The 21,078-nt window shown below is 39.6% G+C and overlaps 1 protein-coding gene across 1 annotated transcript in view; it reads left to right on the plus strand.

Annotated features, from left to right (window-relative positions):
* Positions 1-9,147, plus strand: part of LOC104461908 (2-oxoglutarate dehydrogenase-like, mitochondrial) — a 9,655-nt gene extending 508 nt beyond the window's left edge. The window contains exons 2-7 of the mRNA XM_010073652.1: positions 2,892-2,963; positions 4,282-4,407; positions 5,021-5,093; positions 7,181-7,344; positions 7,971-8,125; positions 8,897-9,147. Of these exons, the coding sequence (XP_010071954.1) occupies positions 2,892-2,963; positions 4,282-4,407; positions 5,021-5,093; positions 7,181-7,344; positions 7,971-8,125; positions 8,897-9,020 (714 nt within the window). The 3' untranslated portion in view covers positions 9,021-9,147. The remainder of the gene's footprint in view (positions 1-2,891; positions 2,964-4,281; positions 4,408-5,020; positions 5,094-7,180; positions 7,345-7,970; positions 8,126-8,896) is intronic.
* Positions 9,148-21,078: the final 11,931 nt, after the last annotated feature.

Raw genomic sequence — 21,078 nt, forward strand, 5'->3', positions numbered from 1 at the left:
CTTTCCCTAGAAAGCTGGGTCCTTAGCATACAGTAAGAAAAGAAATCATTAGTGTTTAGCAGTACTTGCTTGGTTTTATTTTGCATTAGTTATGTCTGTGTAAGTTGCACTACATTAACTTGCAATGAAATAATAAGAAAAAACTTTAAATCTTCTTCAAAAATCATTGATACCGGGTAACTTTGATATAATAAGAAATTTTAGTCTTTCTGGAAAGGAAAATGTTTCCAATAGCTGTTGACTCGTTTCTTTGGTGGCTAGTAGGAGGAACTAGACAGTGTCTTAGACAGAAAGGGCATGGGCAATCTCTGTATATAATGGTATATGAAGTTCATATCAGCAGTAGAATTGTTCTTAAAATATTTTATTTTTAAAGGTTACATGAACATCACGTCAGGCTAGGTTAGTTTTCTCCTTTTCAAATGCGTTAACTTTCATGAATTGATGCATGTATGTTTCTAATTTTCTATTGAGAAAAGCATAGTATGTGCCACAGTGGCAATCTCTATCTGCATAAATGCTCTAGGCGCTTTTGCTACAAACTGCATTGTTTCCATTCTCACAAACAATTTAGTTTATTTCCATTCAATTATAATCCTGTCCTGATATACTGGGGTGCATTCATATCTTACGAATGGCTTTCCATACCTATTTGTGCATAAAGAATAAAGGGTATGATGCTGTTCACAAGAGTTTTGATAAATTATTTTTTTTAAATGAATCCTGAGGGACAGCCTGAATGTGCCTGCAGCAGGAGGTGTGGTTCTCTCCAGAGAAGCACTCAGCTGAAGGGGGCTGGTTCTCTGCTCCTTACAATACAGTAAATATTTCTTTTCTCTTATCCACTTAGCAGCTAAGATTTGCCCAGATCTCCTGAAACATGCTTGTTTTGCTACTAGTGTCAGGTGATTTTGGAATAATTTAAGAATCCCACCAGGCTGTGGAAATCCATTATCTTCCCAGAGGAGCTTTTCATTACAGGAGTGTTATTCTTTGTATAACTACAGTGTTGGGGACAGAATGATTTGGGGAAGGATCCATAGTGGGATATGGATCCCTTCACCCCTAGGTCATGCATTCACAGGCAAGTTGGCTGTGATTGAAAGACTCGGCTGCATAATGGTTCCTTGGGGACTCATCTCAAAGTAGCTAATGGATTCAGTATAGGTCTCACTGGGTAGGTGGTCACAGTAGAAGTGAACCCTACCCCATCCCATGCAGCAGTTGCTGGCAATCTGACTGGCAGTGTCAGCAGAGAAATCAAAGATGGAGGTGACCATTGAGGCTCTGGATTGAGGTTGTTGCCAGGGCAGCGTATGTGTGCATATTAGGGAAGCCTTGCGTGTCTCTCCCGTAATTGTTTGCTAGTAACATCTTATTTCCGGCACACTGAATTCCGTCTGCTTGTGAAGCACTATGTTTGTACGTGTATAGGTAGTCCTTAGTATAGGATTTATTTACAATAGAGGTACTGCAATATTGAACTGTTATTGTACACCATAGTTTTGCGTGACTTTACCTCTTGTTCTCAAGCCCTTAGCTGTTTACGATTATTTGGCACCTCACAAGTGGAGAGAGTCTTCAAAAGAGTAATTATGCAAGGCACAGTTCTTGGCTGTGTTCCTCCTTTGTTGCCAGTGGTGTTTTTTCCTTTGAATTCCCTTAGTCCACGGAGTAGAATGAACTGGGCACTTGGAAGCAGGGACGATGATGTGTTGAATAAAGGTGGACTACTAGCTGTCAAAATAATGTGTCATTTTGGAGATCATAAGTTAAGAGGAGCAGAGGAACACACAATGAGAGATGGCCATAAAAAGAAGAAAGCTCATTATGAACCTCATTAGCTTAGACACCATGGAGAGATTTGAGAAGTGTAATACTTTATGTCTTCAGGTTAAAATACCTTGCAACTGTCTTCAAAATTAAAGTCCTTCCTAGCAGTAACTGTCACTTGAACAAGCAAAGACTTGCCAGCATTAGCAATAACTAAAAAAGCACATTGCATTCTCATAGTCCTCACAGCCTTCTCTTATCCTTTATAAGCAAGGACATGAGAGGGGAGATAATACATTCTGTTGCACGCTTTATTCCTGATATTGTCTGTGACCGGCATGCATGCTTTGCTAGTGTAAAATGGATCTAACAATGTTTGTTCACTAAAAGAAATTACCTTGGGTACTGCTGGTGAGACAGCAGATATGAGTATTCAGTACTTTGACAGAATGTAAAATACCTCCTGAGGAGGCAGAAATTAATCATAAGTTAGTTTGACAGATAACGTGTATATGTATTATGAGCCATTTTAGCTGAAGCATTCATCTAGGGTATTTTGTCCTGTAATGAACAGTGAACAATGGTAGGAGAGAGATCCTGAGTCTGATTGTGTTGCTAATATAGCAAAGATAGTCAGCAGTTAACTTTGTGTTTCCTCCTGATCAGCCTGCAGGTGTGGTTTGGCCCAAATTATAAGTCACAGCAGTACACTGACCTGTGCAGTGCTTCTCCTCCTGACATTCCTCCTGCTCCTTTTTGTCCTGCATTAGCAACGTCATTCTTGTGCTCACGTGAACCTATTGTCCTTTCACTGGTCTTCATTGTGTAGCTATACTGAGGCTAGAACTTACTTACAGCTGGTAAAAGCATTGGAAATCCATGTAAAACCTAATCTTCTCCTATGAAAACAGTTTACAGAAGACAAAGAATTCTAGTCCTGCAGTGTGTCCTCTCCTCTCACTGCTGCTGTTAATGCCTTTGGCTGGGGGGGGCAGGTGTGCAGCCTGGGTACAGAGCTGCTGGGGTGACAGGAGGTACTTTATGCAGTGAGTGACCTAGACTGATGTCTAACTGCTGATTTGGCTTTTTAATGTTGTTTTAAATTATATCTTCACCAGGGTCCAGAGCATTCATCCGCCAGGCCTGAGAGGTTTCTGCAGATGAGCAATGATGATTCTGATGCTTATCCAGTAAGTAGATTTGTCAAAGGCCATGTCCTTTTTTTTGTTCTTCACTTCTCAGAGAATTTTTTTTTTTTTTTTGGTAAGAAGCATCCATTTTAGCTGGGTATAGTGGGTTAAGATTAAGCTTCAAGAGTTGGTGTAACTCTTAATGTGATCCCAGTGAAAGTAATGCAGTATGTGCTGCTTCATTTCAAAGCTGAGATCATATTCAATTAATCTCTGGCAGCATGATCTTTTTATAACTGTTCCTCAGGGCCAGTGATTCTCCGTGTTTATATTGCTGTGTGTACTGTAAATAGGTGTCCAAAAGGAGGCCGAGTGAGACTATTCCTGGCTTTTTGCATTGGAGATAAATTGTGCTGCTGGGAACATGCAAATAAGCAACTTCTAAATTTGATTCAGCTAAGACCTTCCTATGTTGGTCATTAATTTCTACAGATTAAGTACATATGTCTACAGGATGCTGAGCATCCAATTCCCTATTGCAGATTTCCTAAGAAACACTGCTGTACGTTAATTGGAAAGCCCCCTAATTTAAAAAAAAAAAAAAAAAAAAAAAAAAGGATGTTTCAGTTTTGGCTCTGAGGTTTTTATTATTTGGGGCAATAATAGTTCCAAAGCCACGTTCCTCCTCATCTGAAAATTATTTTTGTCAGTATACTGGTAGAATAAAGGCCTGTTTGATTGACTACATTTAAGCAATGTCAATTGCACGTAATAACATGTTATCACAGAAGGTAGGAGCTCAAACCATGGACCGGGAAATCATGTTAGATGTTGTACCGATCTGTAATGAGATTATTGTACTTAAACCTATTTGTATGCTTACCTATGTCCATAGTTACATACACATGCATAAAACCCCCTGTAGTTCTAAAATACTTAAATATAAAACACATTAAATTTATGTATTAAAATAATATGAAAAGATAGGACATCTATCTAAAAATGAGGGAGAGGGAGGGTTACCCACACTCAAAAAATTAATTATAGTTTTAAGATTCTTTCAAAGGGGTTCTATTTTGTGTCTTCCACCTACTGAAGTCCTAGTCTTCCTCACCCTTCCTTCCTGGACTTCCCAGCTTGCTGAAATTAATGGAAGCTTTTTTCATTTATTTGTTTACATTTTTGGTAAGAAGTAGAAACAGAAGAGAATGATTTGCAGGGATGCTTCCCTAGCTAATAATATAATCTCAGCAGAGGTCTGCTAATTAAGTTTTTTGAGGAAGGGAGTTGCTGAGAGTCAGAAATAAAAGGATGGCTCTCAGGCATTTTTTTTCTGATCTCTTAGACATTTTTCTAATGCCTTTAATGTCTCTCTTAGGAGTTCAGTGAGCAGTTTGAAGTTTCCCAGCTGTATGAGTGCAACTGGATTGTGGTGAATTGTTCAACTCCAGCCAATTACTTTCACGTCCTCAGAAGGCAGATCTTGCTGCCATTCAGAAAACCGGTAAAGTTACTGTAATGGACTTGATTATTCTAGGAATATTAACCCTCACATAAAGAGGGCTCTTTGTTTGCATATGAGATACTGCTGAAAAGAACAAGAATCATTAGTGAAAAACCTTAAAGGAGCACAAGTTGAAGTCGCTGATTTAATGGAATGAAACTCAGCTCTGATTTACTGCCATTCTAAAACTCAGTTTTACTTCCTTCTGGCTGTGCAGACCTTCAGATGAGCTTGTTGAGACACTATGTAGCTAACAGATTGCGTAACTATAATCTGCATGTGTAATTGCTGGAACTTCAAAAACCTAAGATACAACTGTTGGATATTTTATTGGTTCATAGCCTGTGATTTGATTTTATTCTCAAAGAGAAGCATAAGCAATGGTTTTTTGAGAAATTTTAAAGGGAGTGGACTACCCAAATCTTTTGAACATTTTTGAAACTTCATAGGCTTTCAAAACAGGAAAAAAATAGATTACTGTGTTTGCTATTCACATTAATTTGATCTATAGATTATTCAGTTTGTGGTTTTTGTATGAACAGTGTTACAAATATTGCATGTGATAATGTAGAAGAAGCAGCTCCTGAGTGTTGGAAAAATTTCTGTCTTACAGCTGATTATTTTGACACCCAAGTCACTGCTGAGGCATCCAGAAGCTAAATCCAGTTTTGATGAAATGGTGTCTGGTAGGTTATCTCAAAGTATTATGGACAAATAATCAGCTGTATCAAGCCGCATGCCAGACTGTGAAGAAGGGAATCTGCTCTGGAGAGTTTGCCTTTTCCTTTGTTATAATTTCTGTGAAGCTGTTGTAGTGAGATCTAGCATGGACTTTTGCGGAAAAGTCTGCTTTCAAGTGTGGATTCTTAATTTTGACAGGCTTATCTGGTAACCAACCATTAATCTTCAAGGCAGTGGAAAGTTCATTCCCCTTTCTGCAGGGGTCTTCCCCTCAGTAGGCTATTAGGTCCCTCTGCTCTTTTTCTTTTCATATAAAAATTGAACTTTTCTTTGTAGTGCCTGCCCCTCCCCCAGCCTCCCAATGTGACAGTTGTAATCACACTGTGCCCATTTGGAAGAATGAGGGGCACATTCTTACAATACTGAGTTCTGGGGCTGCCATGTCATGCCAGTGATCTAAAGTGAGATCAGTGCTTTTAGAGCTGTAGGTTACCACCCTAGCTGCTGTCAGCATGCCATCAGCACCAAGAAGTATAGAGCAGCTGCAGAGGTAATACCAAAAATGGGAGTGATGTGTCTTGCTATGCACTAGTTAGAACATGTCAGAGTGGCATGAGGAAATGAAGTGAAATGCAGTGAGTGAGTGATTAAAATGATTGTTCAGAGTGAAAGCATGTGCATAGGTATAGTGATCTTTCTCCAGTTGTAGCAGGTGTCCTGCCTGCTGCCGGAGAAGAGTAACTGCTCAGTTTTTAAAAGCAAGTTACAGTGTATGAACTTGCTTAAATATTGCGTTATTTCCTTTTTGTAGGGGAGTAAAGTTTGCTTCTCAAGCAAAGACTTGCTGATTTGGATTACTGTTTAAAAGCTTTGTAGAATGAGTCAGATTAGAAATTCTGTAAGGACTGTGATTTTTCATTTTGTTTTGGGAGTCCCTTCTACTTCAGGCTAGCTGTCAATAGTGGCCAAACTCCTAATTAACATTGAATTCTGACATACTTGCTGATGAAGAGGACAAAAAGTAAAGTATTGCTGATTCTCAACTGGCTCTTTTTGCTCTGTTTTTAATGGAAACCAGAGGAGAGGAAGGCTGACTCTCGCTGACCCAATGAAGCGCAGATTCAGTCTTTTTTAATGATGAATTCTGCTGTTCAGTGAGACAGGATAATTCTGACATAAATCAGTTCCTCTTTCATGTTTGTGCTGCTGCTTTTCTCCCCCCAAGATAAATGGCTCAAACAGGACCTTATTCTCCTGGTAAGTGGGTGTGCTGATTCAGACTGGGAGGTCATGCCACTGTCTGCTTCCTTGCAGTTGGTTAATGTGGGAATAGTTCTAATCAATCATATAAGAGAGCAAAGAAAATTATCTTTTAGACCATCAAGTCCCTCTTCCAGTTTCATGTATCCTAAGCAAATTGTTCTCTTGGGAGATGATATCACAGGGGAAAAGATATCTAGCAGTGAGGATATGCATCTGAAATGTATCTTATCACTTATAAGTATGACTCAGTACTATGCTAATTCTTCCTTTGGCTAATGCTGTTTTAGCTCTCAAACAGAGGTTTAAATCACATAAATATATGGCAGTAATGTGTGTGCTTGTGTAAATACTTCTGCAGGTGCCACATTTAGTTGCATTATGAATGTGTGCTATGCTTTTATATAAAAAATGTTTTAAAATTTTCTAAACCTATATTAATGTTACATGGTTGAGATCATCTTGGAAAGAAGAAACAATATTTCAGATAATTCTCTGAAAAAAACTCTAAGCAAATGTGAGCTATCCAATCAATTTAAAATTAAAGGTGTAATGCATAACACAAAGCTAAAAAAGAATCACTGTTAATATGTTTCTATTAAGTGTGAAAGAGTGCATTATTGACAGTCTTTTAAATTCTTGAACCTAAACTGCTGAAAGTCACTTTAGCAGAATTGCCACTCTGGACAGTAGGAGTAGAGATGTAAATATTGCACTGAGAGACCATGACCATTGCAAACTGCTGGTTGCTCAGTAAAGGACTATTTCTTGGGCTGCTTTATTACCATGTCAGTTCCTCTGAGAGCACTTCTCTAATTTGTGCTCTGACTAGGTACCACTTTCCAACGCGTGATTCCTGAGAATGGGTTGGCAGCTCAGGCACCACATGAGGTCAAGCGAGTGATTTTCTGCACAGGAAAAGTGTACTATGATCTTGTAAAAGAGAGAAAGAATCAAGACCTGGAGAAAGAAGTAGCTATAACCAGACTTGAACAGGTGAGCTCCCTGATCCTCAGAAGACAGGGTCCTTAGGGAGACTTTCAGCAAGGGGTTCCTATGCTTTTAAATAGATAGCACTTGCCAGAAAGGGTGGTGATAGTTAGCATTTTTATAGCACTTTGCATCTGAAGACATTATCTAATCCTTCATGGCCTTGTGGAGAGGGAACACATGAACAGTATACTGGACAATAAGATCCAATGACTTTTCCAGAAGAATGTAACAAAGTAAAGGTTACAATATGATGTCACCTTAAATTTGTATATCCAATCTGGTAGGTTGAAATGTTGTGAATAGTACACTTTGCAGCTATATTATCGTTCACTATTTAAGGACTTCTATTGTTGCAGCTATTTCACTAAGAAAACTGTGGGAAAGCAGGAGATCTGGACTATGACGTACTTATGTTCATACTGGTGCAACTATAAAATATGTGTATTCGTTTCTGACAGCATGAAATCAGAAAAATATGAGCCACTTTAAAGAACGTATGGCAATTATATTAGGTACTAAATAGTTAATTACAATGGTTGCTTGTAATACTCGATAGGTAGAAGGCTTTCCTACCATGAGCTAACGCCATGTAAGAGAAAGCTTTGCTAGTTATTACCCTCTCTTTCCAGATCTCACCATTCCCCTTTGACCTGCTGAAAGAAGAACTGGAGAAGTATCCAGGTGCTGATCTAGTTTGGTGTCAGGAGGAACACAAGAACAGTGGATATTATGATTATGTCAAACCTCGTTTCCGCACTATTGTGAACCACACTCGACCTATATGGTATGAGACTTTAAACAGTTGCTCTGTCTTCTGGACTGATTTGTTTGCTTTTAAATTTGGCTGGTTTGGTTTTTTGTTTGTTTTTTTTTTATTATTTTATTTGAGGATGTTGTTCATGGGGAAGCCAGGTTCTTCACAAACCAAAACCTCTGAGTTTAGGGTTCTTGGGTGAAGGAGGGATAAGTCTAGATGACTGTTTCTCAAATACATCATGCATATCTTGCTCCTCCTTGTAGTTCTACAAGGAAATCAGTAGCAACTAGCTCTGTATGTATTGCCACTTAGCAGAGCACCTAGCTCTCCTGGATTTTTCTCTCTTGTTCTCTAAGATTCTGTCTTTTTTAAGAATTTAACTCCAAATATTAGGCTTCTAGAGGAAGCAGTTGTTATAGACCTCAGTCCAGGCACCTTTGCATTTATTTGACATGATTGACTCTTGGATCTGCCCATGCAGCTGTTGGAGGAATGAGAGTGTACATCACCAAAAGCAAGTTATCTAATTATGAGATAGTGTAGCTGGCTGCTCTGGGAGGGATGGGGGAGAAGACACAGCTCAACATTGATGGGACGGGGAAAAGAAGCGGAAGCTGACCAGAAGGTGTAACTGATGGTGCAACTTAGATTGATTTTTATTTAAGAAAGACTGATGATTAGATGTGCAACTCTGCCAACTTGACTTGAATGCATTTGGCAGCATGTTCTCATGCTTTTTAGTGTCAAAATTGTCTTTTTCTCACCTCATTTGTCTGCCCAATTCTTTTTGTCACAAAGGTATGTTGGCCGAGAGCCTGCTGCTGCAGCTGCCACAGGCAACAAGAACATGCATCTGGTGTCGCTCAGAAGGTTCTTGGATACAGCTTTCAACCTGGAAGCCTTTGAGGGAAAGACGTTCTAACTGCAGACACCAACCCACTTCTGTCTAGTAGTCTCTCAAATCACTGCATCCAACAGAGGAAATAAAAGTGGGAAAAATTATCAGATCAGATGTTTTATCAGATAGAACAATCCAGCAACTGACTTCATTACTCTGCACCTTGCTCCCCAGTTTGTAAGGAAAAAAAATACTTCTAAATTACCTTCCACTGTTTTTTATCACTTGTCTGTTTAGGTTGGGACCTCTTTGGCCCCAGGAGAGTCTCCTATCCAAGGATCCAGTGTCTAGCTCAGTGAGGCTCCAGTCTCAGTCTGCAGGCAGTGTCTAATTACTCTGAGTAAGTAGGGCAGGCGTGGACAGCATGATAGTTATGCACATCCCTGAAATAGAAGAGAGTATGTTTGCGAGCCACTAAGGAAACAAGATGCATTGCAACAAGGAAAATGGTTGACAGTTGTTTCTAGATGTATTGGAGAGGAGTAATGAAACCAAAAAACAAAGAGTTGATAGATGACTTTAGTAGAGAAACGTACTGGCAGTGGTTGTTGGAAGAAGATGGTGAGGTAGCCTGGTGAAGTGAGGAGGAGGCTGGAAATAGGGAGTCAGATTACAAAGTTGCTAAACTATGAGTGATAACAAAAGTGGTGCAGACCACTTAGGTATAAAGTGGGGGAGAGTGATGAAGGCAGAAATAAAAGGGACCAAGAATACCAGGGTTTGTTGGGGGTAGTTGAGGAGGGATGAAGTCTACACAGGACCACAACTGACAGAACAGCGGGTGATCAGCAGGAGAATTCAGCATCAAATGACTTCAAAAGTAAGAGGTGACAGCGCCAATTGCTCCCACTCCCTAGGCTGTCTCCTTTGGTGCTCTGAGGTATTAGGGAACTGTGGTGTCCTGTGAAAAATCCTCATTTTGGATGAACACTCTTAAACTACTAGGATCTGCTTTTCTTTGACCTGGTAGCACCTGTAAAAAGTTTGTATTTGTATGAGAAATCTGTGTGTGTGCAGCAACTGATGGGTTCTCTGCTTTGTTCAGTGCTAATCCCTGCCTCAAATCTCCTTGCTGATATTAACTCAGCTCTGAAGTGGCAATTCCTGAGTCACCCTTTTTTATGTTAAGAGGAAGGCGGACAAGCAACAGTTGCTGATTGACCAAAGGCACATGCTGTGGTTTTGTACAAGTAGTGATTTTTTTTTTTTTTGCCTTGTATTTACTTGTCAATTAGGGTATCAATTGCCATGTACTTTCAGTATGGACATAAAAGTGAACTGCCTCTAAGAGCTGGCTCTGTGTAAGGTGGCTGGTGTACAACAGGTGCTGCAGGGGTGAGAACAGTAGCGGTGGCTTCTCTTCTCAGGAGATAGTGCTTGGCTTCCTGGGAGGCACTGCACAGCTGGGTGGTCTCAGGGTGCCACTGCTTGTACTTCTTCCACAGTGCTAGAAAGCAGGTGGGCACAGCTTTCCTCTCCCCTCTTAATATAAGAACTAGTTTTGTCACAAGTGCTGTTTCCTCTGCCTCAGGAGAACCTGGGTCTGGGTGAACCTTGTGACTGCAGGTTTCTGCGACGCTGGACTATGTAGTGGCAGGAGACTTCTTTCTGCTAGCTGGCAGAGGAAACTGCTCAATTAACAGTGTAAGTGGTGTAGTAAGATGCAGAGGAATGACCATGCCTGTGTTGAGGGGGGAAGCATTAACTAGCTGCACAAGGGCCCTGTGCTCCTGCAGTGCCTGGAGGGTTTTGCTAGATCTGCGCAACAGCCACTTTGATACATCATAACAAGTGACTGGAAACACAAAGATGAGATTGCACCTCCATCTCCAGTTCCCCATCCTGAGCATGCTCCTGGACATGCTTGTGTTCTTGGCAGTAAGTTTTACCCTGCTGCTGCTATATTGGCTGGGAGAGAATAAGGCTTGACAGTTTATGCCTGTTTCAGTCAGGGCATGCTGGAAAGCTTCTTGTCTCATCAAAATAAAAAGCTTTATTAAGAACTTTTAGCTCTGATCAGGTACTACTTGTCCAAGCACGTTACCAAAAAGGGATGTGTGCCTTATGCTGTCGCCTTATTTGGCCCAGAGACAACGTGATGGTAAAAAAAAAAAATAAATCTTTCTGTCAGAGCATAAAATTGATGTGGTAAGGTATTTACCAAGGGATCCAGAACCAAACTTAGTCTAATTTTGATGAAACCCGGTAGCATTCTTTTAAATCAGGCTGATTGCCTTGGGGTTTTTCTCTCTCTGAAACATTGAAACTAATTCAGTCTTTTGAAACCTAATGAACTTGGGAGTACTGCAGCTGACAGCAGCATTTCTGTAGCTCATAGCATTAAGCTGATAGGCAGTAACCATCACACAAAGTATTTTAATGCTTTTATGAATGCTTGTTTCTGTGGCAAGAATTGAGTGCAGCTAAATATTGCTGGCACCATTTATTGTATTCTCTGTTTGCATAAGGCAGGTCAGTGCTGCATGAAATCTGATAAATGCATTTATGCCACAGTATATGCAGAGGTAGAAAACAAAATTAACATAAAAATGTAAGTGGTAAATGACAGGTTTACATTTTCATTGTGTATCATAGATTGTGGCATAATAGTTGCATAAAAATTCCATCAAAGAATGTAAAAAACGCCCCAAAATAAAAACATGTAAGAAAAAAATTCTCTGTTATTGCTGTTCTTTTTGACAGTTTCTCCTTTGAGTGCTGGCATTAGCATCCCATTCGTAAGAGTGCCAGGGCAGTTCATTTTTCTGTTTTTTGTTTGTTACCTCAATAATATTTTTTTTTAAATGTAGCAGCAGTGAGGGAGTCAGTGTTTGGACTAGAAAAAGGTAATTATTCAAAACCACTGGGTTAAAAGTAATAATAACATTGAGGTTATATTAGAATATTTTGTTTTATTCGATTCTAATTTTTTATGGTAATAAATTAGGTGAACACATTTCTACTAAAAGCAGAATTTTTAAAATACTGGAACTAGACTGGAATTGATTTCTCTAATTTCGTAACACATGTTGGCTCAACATATGTTTCTGTTGAATTACTTTCCCTGTTACCTGCACCTTTAGATTGTAAATGTTCGAAAGTTACTAATGTATTGTAAATTGATAAATGCAGAGATTATACTTGTTTGCAGAATTCTGCTCCTTTTCTTCAACAAGGCCCCTTGAATAAAAACTCTTACAGAGAGTTCTTAAATAGGTGCACATTAAATAGGTGCATTATCAACAATTAATACAGGATTCTGTAATGGCAGCTTTAAACCAGGCTAAGAATATCTCTCTGATCTTGCAGAAAACAAGTACTTGCTAGAACTAGCTGACAAGTTAAATACAAGTTAACATACTAAATATCAATCTCTGTAGAATGTTTGAAAAGGACTGAAGTGGTGTTATTAGCCTCTTCTGCAAGTAGTCTGCACTGAAATTCACATCAAAGCTTTGTAACTCAGAAGGAAGAAATAGCAGATGAGAGAATCAATTGACTTCATCGTATTTGTGGGTGAAATACTACATCATGCATGCCCACAGCAGCAAAAGACTTGCTAAGACAAACAGCTTCTGTCACAGCATTACTTTTGTTTCCTAGTAGCTACCTGATGAACTGCGCTAACAGCAGGGGTGTGCTTGGTGGAAACATTTGCTCTACCCATGGTACAGTTGGAGTCAGTCTGGTAGAGCAGAGGAGCAACCTGTTCTCTGGGAAGAGAATTCTGCTTGTTCTAGGAGATAAAAATTAATGTATGAGACTAGACAAGGAACAGGAATGTGTATGCATTGTTTGAACTGAGTAGATGAAACTGTGTGTGTGTGTTGGGGGTGGTGGTTGTTTCTTGGTTTTGTTTTTTGTTTTGTTTTTTAAGAAACCCTTGGCTGGACCCTCTGGCCACTGTCTTAAGAACTGTGGTAGCTCTCACCTTGGTGCACAAACAGCAGACCTGCTGCCTCTGATACAGAGCTGGGAATAACCAGTGCTGCTAATAACAACAAAGTGAATGCTGGGGAATCTCGGCTCCACACACACGCACATGCACACACACACACAGTTAACCTTATGCAGGTGTCACAGACTACAGGTCTGGTCAAAGATGGAGGAAAAGTCTGTTATTGTCTTATATGTTGCTTTGGTGAATTCAGTATGTTTTAGTTTTACAGGCAACTCCAATGCACCTGCCAGGCAAGTTACCCAGCACAGGTGACCACTTAATTATGGCTGGTGGGACTGGCCTGTGCGGAGATAGCCAAGCAAGCACTGCCTGTTGTTACCTGGTTAAAGCCCAGGGTTTGGTTCCAGCTGGCCTATCTCTATCTCCTTTGCACCATCCCCTGAACAATTCAAATGCTTCACCTTTTTTTGACAGAATGGAGGGCTGTGGCTGGGTCCCTGGGCATCTGCAGGGGGTCCCTGCAGGGCATTTCCTGCTGTTTCTGCTGTCGGAAGGACTAGAGTTATGGTGTTAAGCTATGGCGAAGGAGGCTGAGGACAGCTGCTGGGAAAGGCTCAGGAGGGAAAGGGGGCCACAGGCTTTCCGCTGCTGGCACTTTCTACGGGCAGGTAAGAGACCTGGCTGGTAGGAGGTGGGTAGGGGTGACTCATCCTGCCCTTGGGGTGAAGGGAACACCGTCCTTTGAATTAGTATCAGGGGTTCTGAGGACCTGTTGAAAACCCCACAGTGTGGCCATGGATTTCTGAGGCAAGCCACTGTCAAAAGCTGCTCAGGATGTAACATGCTGCCTCTTGCAGTGCTAGTGCAGTGAGGTTGGTTTGGAAAAGGTGAGGAAGCCTTTGAGTGAAAGATGGCAGAGAAATGCATGGTTTTTTTAAAAAACAACAAACCAAACTCTTTAAAAATTAATTATCTTTCCCTGAGAGGAGGTGAAGAATGACCTGCCCTTTGCCACGCTACAGCAATCATCCTCACCAGGCAAGGTCTGCTGGGAGGGACTGGACTGCTGCTCTTCCTGCTCTCTGTCCTGTGGACAAGATTTCAGGTCTTGAAGCTTTGATCAGTACCTGAGATACAACCTTGCTGTGCTGATGAAAACATGGACCATTGTAGCACATGAAAAAAAATTTGCAAGTATCTTTCTACCCTTGTTCTTGGGTAATAAGGGAGTGAGTAGTATAACTACAACATGAAGCTTTAAATGGGAAAAGAGATTCAAAGTTTCTGTTGGATCTGGTCAAAAAGGTTTTGGTATTTTTTTTGTTCCCTTTGGGCATTTAGTAGTTCTGTAAAGTCCAATTGTGTAGCAACAGAAGCCTTGATTCGATGGACTCTACTGATAAAAAAATATTCTTGAAAGTTTTTTGTCATGCTTATGCAAAACAACGACAGAGATTAACTGGGAACATTTTCTTAATCATCAGTGTAAGATATCAGGAAACAGCATGCAGACTGAACTAGAAATTCAACGTACTTGCAAGAAGGAAACAGATGAATATTGCCACTTTTCTAATTCTTGCTTTTTTTTTTTAAACTGTTGAAACCAGTTAGATACTTCTCAACTCTTATTTCAGATTGTGCTTTTCTTAATGCCATTATTTAAAATGTGGCCTTATTAGCCAAAAGGAATAAAAGAACAAAATGAAAAATTATTCATTAAAAAGAGTATTTTAGAGATTTATTAGCTTTGATTGAAAATGTTTCATAGATTTCTTGAAAGTTTTCAATTATTTATAAGTGCACCAGGTGGTTCCTTTGTGATATTTAAGTGATGCAGTCATTAATGGCAAATGGAGATCTAATTTCTTTAGAGGGGAAAACAATTGTAGTCATCACTGAAGATGCTGCGCGAAACACTGAAATATAATTTCTGTTGCAGAAATCTTTGCTTCCTGTTCAATAGCCCATAAATTCACTGATACTCTGATAAAGGAGCACAGAGAAACTTTCTGCCCATGTCACACCCAGCCAGCTTTATATTTTCCCCCCTTCAGAAGGGAGGTTGTGCTCAGAATGTCACAAGTGAAGAAGCTCTGCAGAAGAGCTCAGCCTGGCTCTCAATTATTTTTCTTGGATGGACATTAGATATGGCCAGTATAATGGGTTTGGTTTAGTAGTGGTTTAAGTGACTGCATTTCAGTGTGCCTTGCAGTGGGAAAACAGCTGTCTGCACAAGGACGTGGTTGAAGGGCAGTGATGTTTAGTGCTCTCACAGATTTCTCCCTGCACCTGCGATCCTACTCCAGGCAGAGGAAGAAGTGCAGGTCAGTGTTGGAATGTGTCTGAAAACACACCCCTGGTATCCCCTGTCTGGGGCTTCACTGCACCATACAGGAGATGTCAGTTCTTCCTTTAGTATCCCAAAATGACCTTGACCAGATTGCAAGGTTACATCTGCAGTGATGTCTTGAGTAGTCTTGCTGCAGTTTCCAGCAAAGCTCCTGTATCTGTAGTAAGTCAGTTCCACAGGAGAGGCCATCAAGTAACTGTGAACCGTCACTGTGTGCTGGCCAGGACTTAGCAAGGGCAAACTTAATTAGTAAAAAGCAAAACACATTTGAAGAAAGAGTATGTTTCCCCACATTTAAGGAAAAAGTATATTTCCCCAAATGTCTGTCTCCACTGCTGTGGATAAAATAAAGAGGATAAAATAAAATTGTCTAATACAGAACATGATAAAATGATTGTACGTAACTCCCCATGACTAGGAATAAATGCTTAACAAACTGTTCCCAATAGGCTTGTTAAAGATGAAATATTTATTACTATATGTCAATTGCAGGGTTTAAGCAGTGTTTAAGGGATTTAAAGGGATTGGCTTCATCTTGCTTTCAATAATTTTATGTGATTAAATCCTTCTTCATCAGTTGGTCTTTGTGCTAGAGTGGTTTGCACAAGCATATCCTTAACTAAACAGTGTTTGCAATGTTGATTATGTTGTATAAGAAGAATAGCAGATAGTTTTCTTCATGAATTCATGGCCCAAGCAAAACCAAATTCCACCAGAATTAACATTTTGCATGTGGACTGAAACACAACAGCTCTTCAAGTCTAGAAAAATCTTACTGATACAGAAAAGTTATACGTTACTTCTGGGATATTACTCTCTGACACTATGAGTTTTGTCTGTGTGTACTTTTTTGGGGGGTCCAATATATGAGAGAAATACATGAAGTACACCATGTATGTCTTCCTCCTTCTGCTGAGCAGCTTAAGATATCAAAAGAACCATAAGTAGTTTGCACCTTACATATTAAATACTGTTTTGTGCCAGCGTATTTTGCACAAAATTACTTTGAGGAAAATGTTTGGTTTATCAGAACTGCAAACTATTGTTGACAAAACTGCCATCTTAGAGCTGATGAAGAGCTGAAGCTTCATGTTGCTTTGGGACTCTTCATTGCAACAACCTACTGCTTATTCAGAAGGAAAGATAAACAGAAATAAAGCAACTTAATCTCCAGTGATTGTAAATGGTTCCTTGTTACACTCTTAGATAATTAACTTTTCCTGTGATGTGCCCATTTAATAGATACCTGGTCATATGTGACCATGTTTATTTAATGTACTCTGCAATGCTTCTACCACAATACACCCTTCTCATTATAAAACAGACATTCTTTAATTTATTTACACACACATTCTAGAGCTGTTGCTTAGACAAAACTCTACAGGCTTCGGGAAAATATATCTGAGTATGCATGTCAGTATATGACTGCACATAAATAGCTTTTGCAAGGACTGTCAGCAAAAAAAAAATAATATTTTTTCTTCTCTTCAGCATCACTCTTCTGATATTTATGTGTGTTAAAAAAATAGGGACGTGCTACAAGAATTTTGATTTTTTTTTCTTTCCTTTTTTTTTTTCCTTAGGACTTTATCACAGCCCTCAGGCCCCCCATTAGACTTATCAGTAAAACTGTATTTTTCATAGTGAGCGCAGCATTGCACAGCTCATGAGTTCAATAGATTTATGCAGAACTTTGTAACTTTGTGGTACCTGTCTCTGTAACAAAGCCCAAAGGGAGGTAAACAGACATTTCTGTAGCATATTCTGTTCCCTAGAATTAATTCCAAAGCCTGTGACAGAGACCACTAGTTTGTAATGTTTCTGACTACACTTTGACCTTGGTGGATGCCTTCCTGGTTGCATTTACATGTACATGTGTATGTGAGCAAATATTTATGTGTCTGAATAGTGCCTATGTGTGAGTACAGAACAACCTTGGCTTTTTTTTTTTTTTTTTAAAACTGCCTTACAAAATTGATCAAAACTGAAAGTTTTAGCAAGTAAACAGCCACATTTCAAATTCATCTTAAATTAGTAATGCTGCTTGTCTCTCACTTGAATGAACCTATACTGAGCTAATGAGACTTGTAAATATGTGCCTTGACAGAGCAGAAGAATCCTGCATGTAGTCTCTTGGGCTGTTTTCCACTCGTAGCACATATGGGCATTGATATGGAATATTTTCAATATTTTAAACAACCATACCTTAAAATAATCAAAAGAAATCTGGACAGTTTAAAGCAACTGTTAAAAACAGAAGCATCACTTTGCTTCCTCTCTTTTAAGCTAAAAAAACACCTATTATTTAAAGAAAGAGTCTACTGTTTTAGGAAACATAAGATCTCTGTGACACAAAGCTGTTACCTCCCTTTCAGATGAAGGAGATGGAGAAGTGATTTCCTACAGACTGCAATGACAATCTGACACAGACTTTCTCTTAGTAAGTAGAAATGAGACATGGAAGTTCTTAGTGCTGCCGTGTTTAATATCATGTTGTTCGATGGCCAATATGCAAAATGAACAGGAAGGAAATTTAACTATGTATAGAATCATGGATATTTTTTATTTAAAAAAACACCACAACTATTAAAATAACTAAACTTTGTTCCTCTAATTAAGTTTAAATTATTTTCTGAGAACTGTGCGGATATGAGCTGTATGTTGCTTTATTTTTCAAGTACATGATCAGAAGTGCAGCCATGGGAAGCTGATAATTACCATTGTATGGTCACTTTAAAACAAGCAAAACACATCTGAGAATAAATCTGGTCTTTTCAACTCTTCTTGAGTATTTGTATGGAGTGATTTCCTTCCCATGCATCATCTCTATCTCCACAAAAGAGGTCTTAGGCCTTTGCAGGTTTCTTTTTATCAGGCTGGCCACCACGAAGTGTACATCTCTCCTAGCACTAGCTGTGCCACTTCTGCATTAGGCTTCTGAGAATAAGCTACTTGAAAATTAAGTGGCTGCTTAATGTGTCTTTAATATGATAATGCATGGGATAAACACCTACAACTCTTGTATGGGGAGACGCCTTGTTGCAATGTATGCCTTTTGCAACCACTGGGAGTGATGCCCAAGAGCAAAATCTTCCTGTTTGCTGAGACTGTAAAGAGCTTGTCAGTAGTGTGGTGGATAATGCCAGCTTGCTCATTTTGAAATGTGCTCCTCATATGAGGAAGGAGCTTCATCTCATTTAATATTGTTTGAAACCAAACACCAAAAAAGTACCTAAATTATGAGCCCAGAGATCGTACAGTCTATACTTAGCAGGGATCTGAATTGCTCTGTGGAGATGCCTCTCTCCATCAGTTACAGAAGTAGCCTAGGGCAAGCCAGCTCCTAAACTAAGTGAAGTGTCTACAATTAAATGTGACAAACTCAGTCTTTGGAGGTGCACATTCTGCAAGGGCAAGTGAACTGGGTGTGGCACAACCATGCTGCTGTGCAGCCCCTGCTTGGTACAGTTGTTTTCATCTTTTTTTAGGGTATCAAGTATTGTTAATTTGTTCCTTGAGAGCAAAGGAATTTTCCCTTTTTTCCCTCCCCTTTTGAAGAAATTACTGGAAAAACTGTCAGATTTTTTGAGCCATTTGCAAAACATAAGGAAATGCACATGATAGAGCTTAATCATGTTATAAGAGATTGTTACTCTAAAAGGCAAACTATTTTAGTTATATTGTGTTATTGTGCCATTAGTAGTGTTTGACTGCCAACTGTGCAGCAGCGGGGCTCCAATCAATGGGAGCCTTTGTGTGTTTTCCATTGCAAATAGTGATGAGGAGAGGAGGGAGAGAGGCTCTTATTGGTACAATTTTTTCAATGATTAAAAATACTTGAGATCCATTTCAGTGATCAGAAATGTGTCTTAATGAGACAATTAGTCAAGCCATAAAAGCTGCACAGCAATTTAGTTGGTGTTACTACTGGAATCATAGAATCATTAATGTTGGAAAAGACCTCAAGGATCATCAAGTCCAGCCGTCAACCCAACACCACCTAAGTAATTTGCTGCTGCTGTTTTCTTCTTCCTGATTTGACTTTATCACAATAGTGTGGATGAAAGTCACTGTGAGAGGACTTGCAAGCCAGGTTCAGTGCTCAAATGGTCATGATTATCTGTGGGGCAGATAATCTCCTTAAAAATGAAGGAGACTTTGAGGAAAAAAGTCATTATTTCACACATAAAAAAAATTGAATGCCTTTGTCCAAGTGGCTACTACAGTGCCTCCAAATATCCAGCTGCCTGCTAGTGCCATGGCAACTAATCACAGGTGGTGTTTGCAGGACAGGTACCAAACTGAAAGGGCTACTTCAGATTTGTATTTATTTTTCCCTTCTGTAACAAAAGCACAACAATGGGGGCTGAGATCTCTTCATGCATTCTAGCCAGCTGTGTTCAAAATGTCATACAGAGCTAATTTTTTACATTGCTGGAAGATACCTCACTGTCATATTAAAAATAAACCTTTTCTCATCTGTCTCTGATCTTTCACAATTTGGACGTAATATTAGTCTAAAGCACAGTCAGAGCAGTTATTCTCACACCATACTTCTCTTAAAGTTTTCTGCTTCTCTTTCAAACGTGAAGCTTGTTTGTATTTATTTCAGCTAAACAACTTGATCTATTAGGGCTTAATATCTCCCTACAAAACTGTGGTCGTTCTCACTTGGACATATGTCAGAAATATCCTAAGGGTGATGTTACAGAGGGCACTGAAACCAGCAAAACTAAAACTTTTTTTAAAAAATAAACTAACACTGGTGAGTTCATCTGCCTGGAGTGTTTCCATTGATGCCCACAGAACTCCATGCTTAAGAGGCCCGGGTAGTCAAGTCTTCTATTTTTGGGAGTAAATTCTGCCCAGAACTAACATTGTTGAAACTTAGACTAATTAATTTGCATTTACCTAAGAGGCCAGTAAACAATTTACTGCCAGAGCAGAAAGCCATTTGTCAGTGTCCCACTGACACCTGCAGTGGGGTGGTTTTGTAAGAACCTCCCTGTGCTGAGGGCTGGAGCGGGGCTGTGGGGCAGGACAACCTGCTCAATAGTTACAGGTCAGGGCTGTCTGGAGCAGATGCTAACCCAGTTTGCTGTCTGTGTGAAGAAACTGCCTTTGTTATCTGTGCAGAGCTTAACTGTATTGATCTTCTCAAGGTGGTTCAGTCTGAATGTTTTCACTTTCTAATCTTGTTAGATCGGAGTTGTAGAAGGCAGAAATGTTTCAGTCTTCTAAAGGGAAGTTTCTGCTTCACTCGAGTATTTTTTTCTCACCAAAGAATGTTGTTTTAATGCCTCTGTCATCTATAGGGCATTGGTAAGGGGACTGTATTTGAGCATAGTGATAGTGCTATTTTGACAACACTTTGTGTTGGATCAGTATCACCGTAAATGTGATTTGGTTATTTGTAACTGCAGCTATTTTCCTGCAGGTTACAGCTGATAGGATACCGGGTGACAGGATTCATCCTTGGTTTTATGCTGGGCAGCCCATCTCTCCTGCAGCTACACTACAAAGTGCAGCTTTGCCACCTAGCACTCCCGAACCTCAACAAATGCTCCATTTCTTTGTTGTGCCGGCCCATTAGGATGCAAAGACTTAACCACTTCTTTCTTTCATAACTATGGGCCAAACTGAAAATTGCTCAGCATACCAGCCTTCTGGCATATGATTATTTGCAAACTTCTGAATTTACCTGAGCCAGAGTGTTTTTAAAATGAAATTGAGGTTCAGAGTATATGTTGACAAATCAGAGACAGAAAAAAAAAAAAAAAAAAAAAAAAAAAAAATTTCAGTCCTATGTTTTGGGGGAAAAAAAAAAAAGG

The sequence above is a fragment of the Pterocles gutturalis genome, unplaced genomic scaffold (genome assembly GCF_000699245.1).
Source record: "Pterocles gutturalis isolate BGI_N339 unplaced genomic scaffold, ASM69924v1 scaffold30017, whole genome shotgun sequence".
Taxonomy (NCBI): domain Eukaryota; kingdom Metazoa; phylum Chordata; class Aves; order Pterocliformes; family Pteroclidae; genus Pterocles; species Pterocles gutturalis.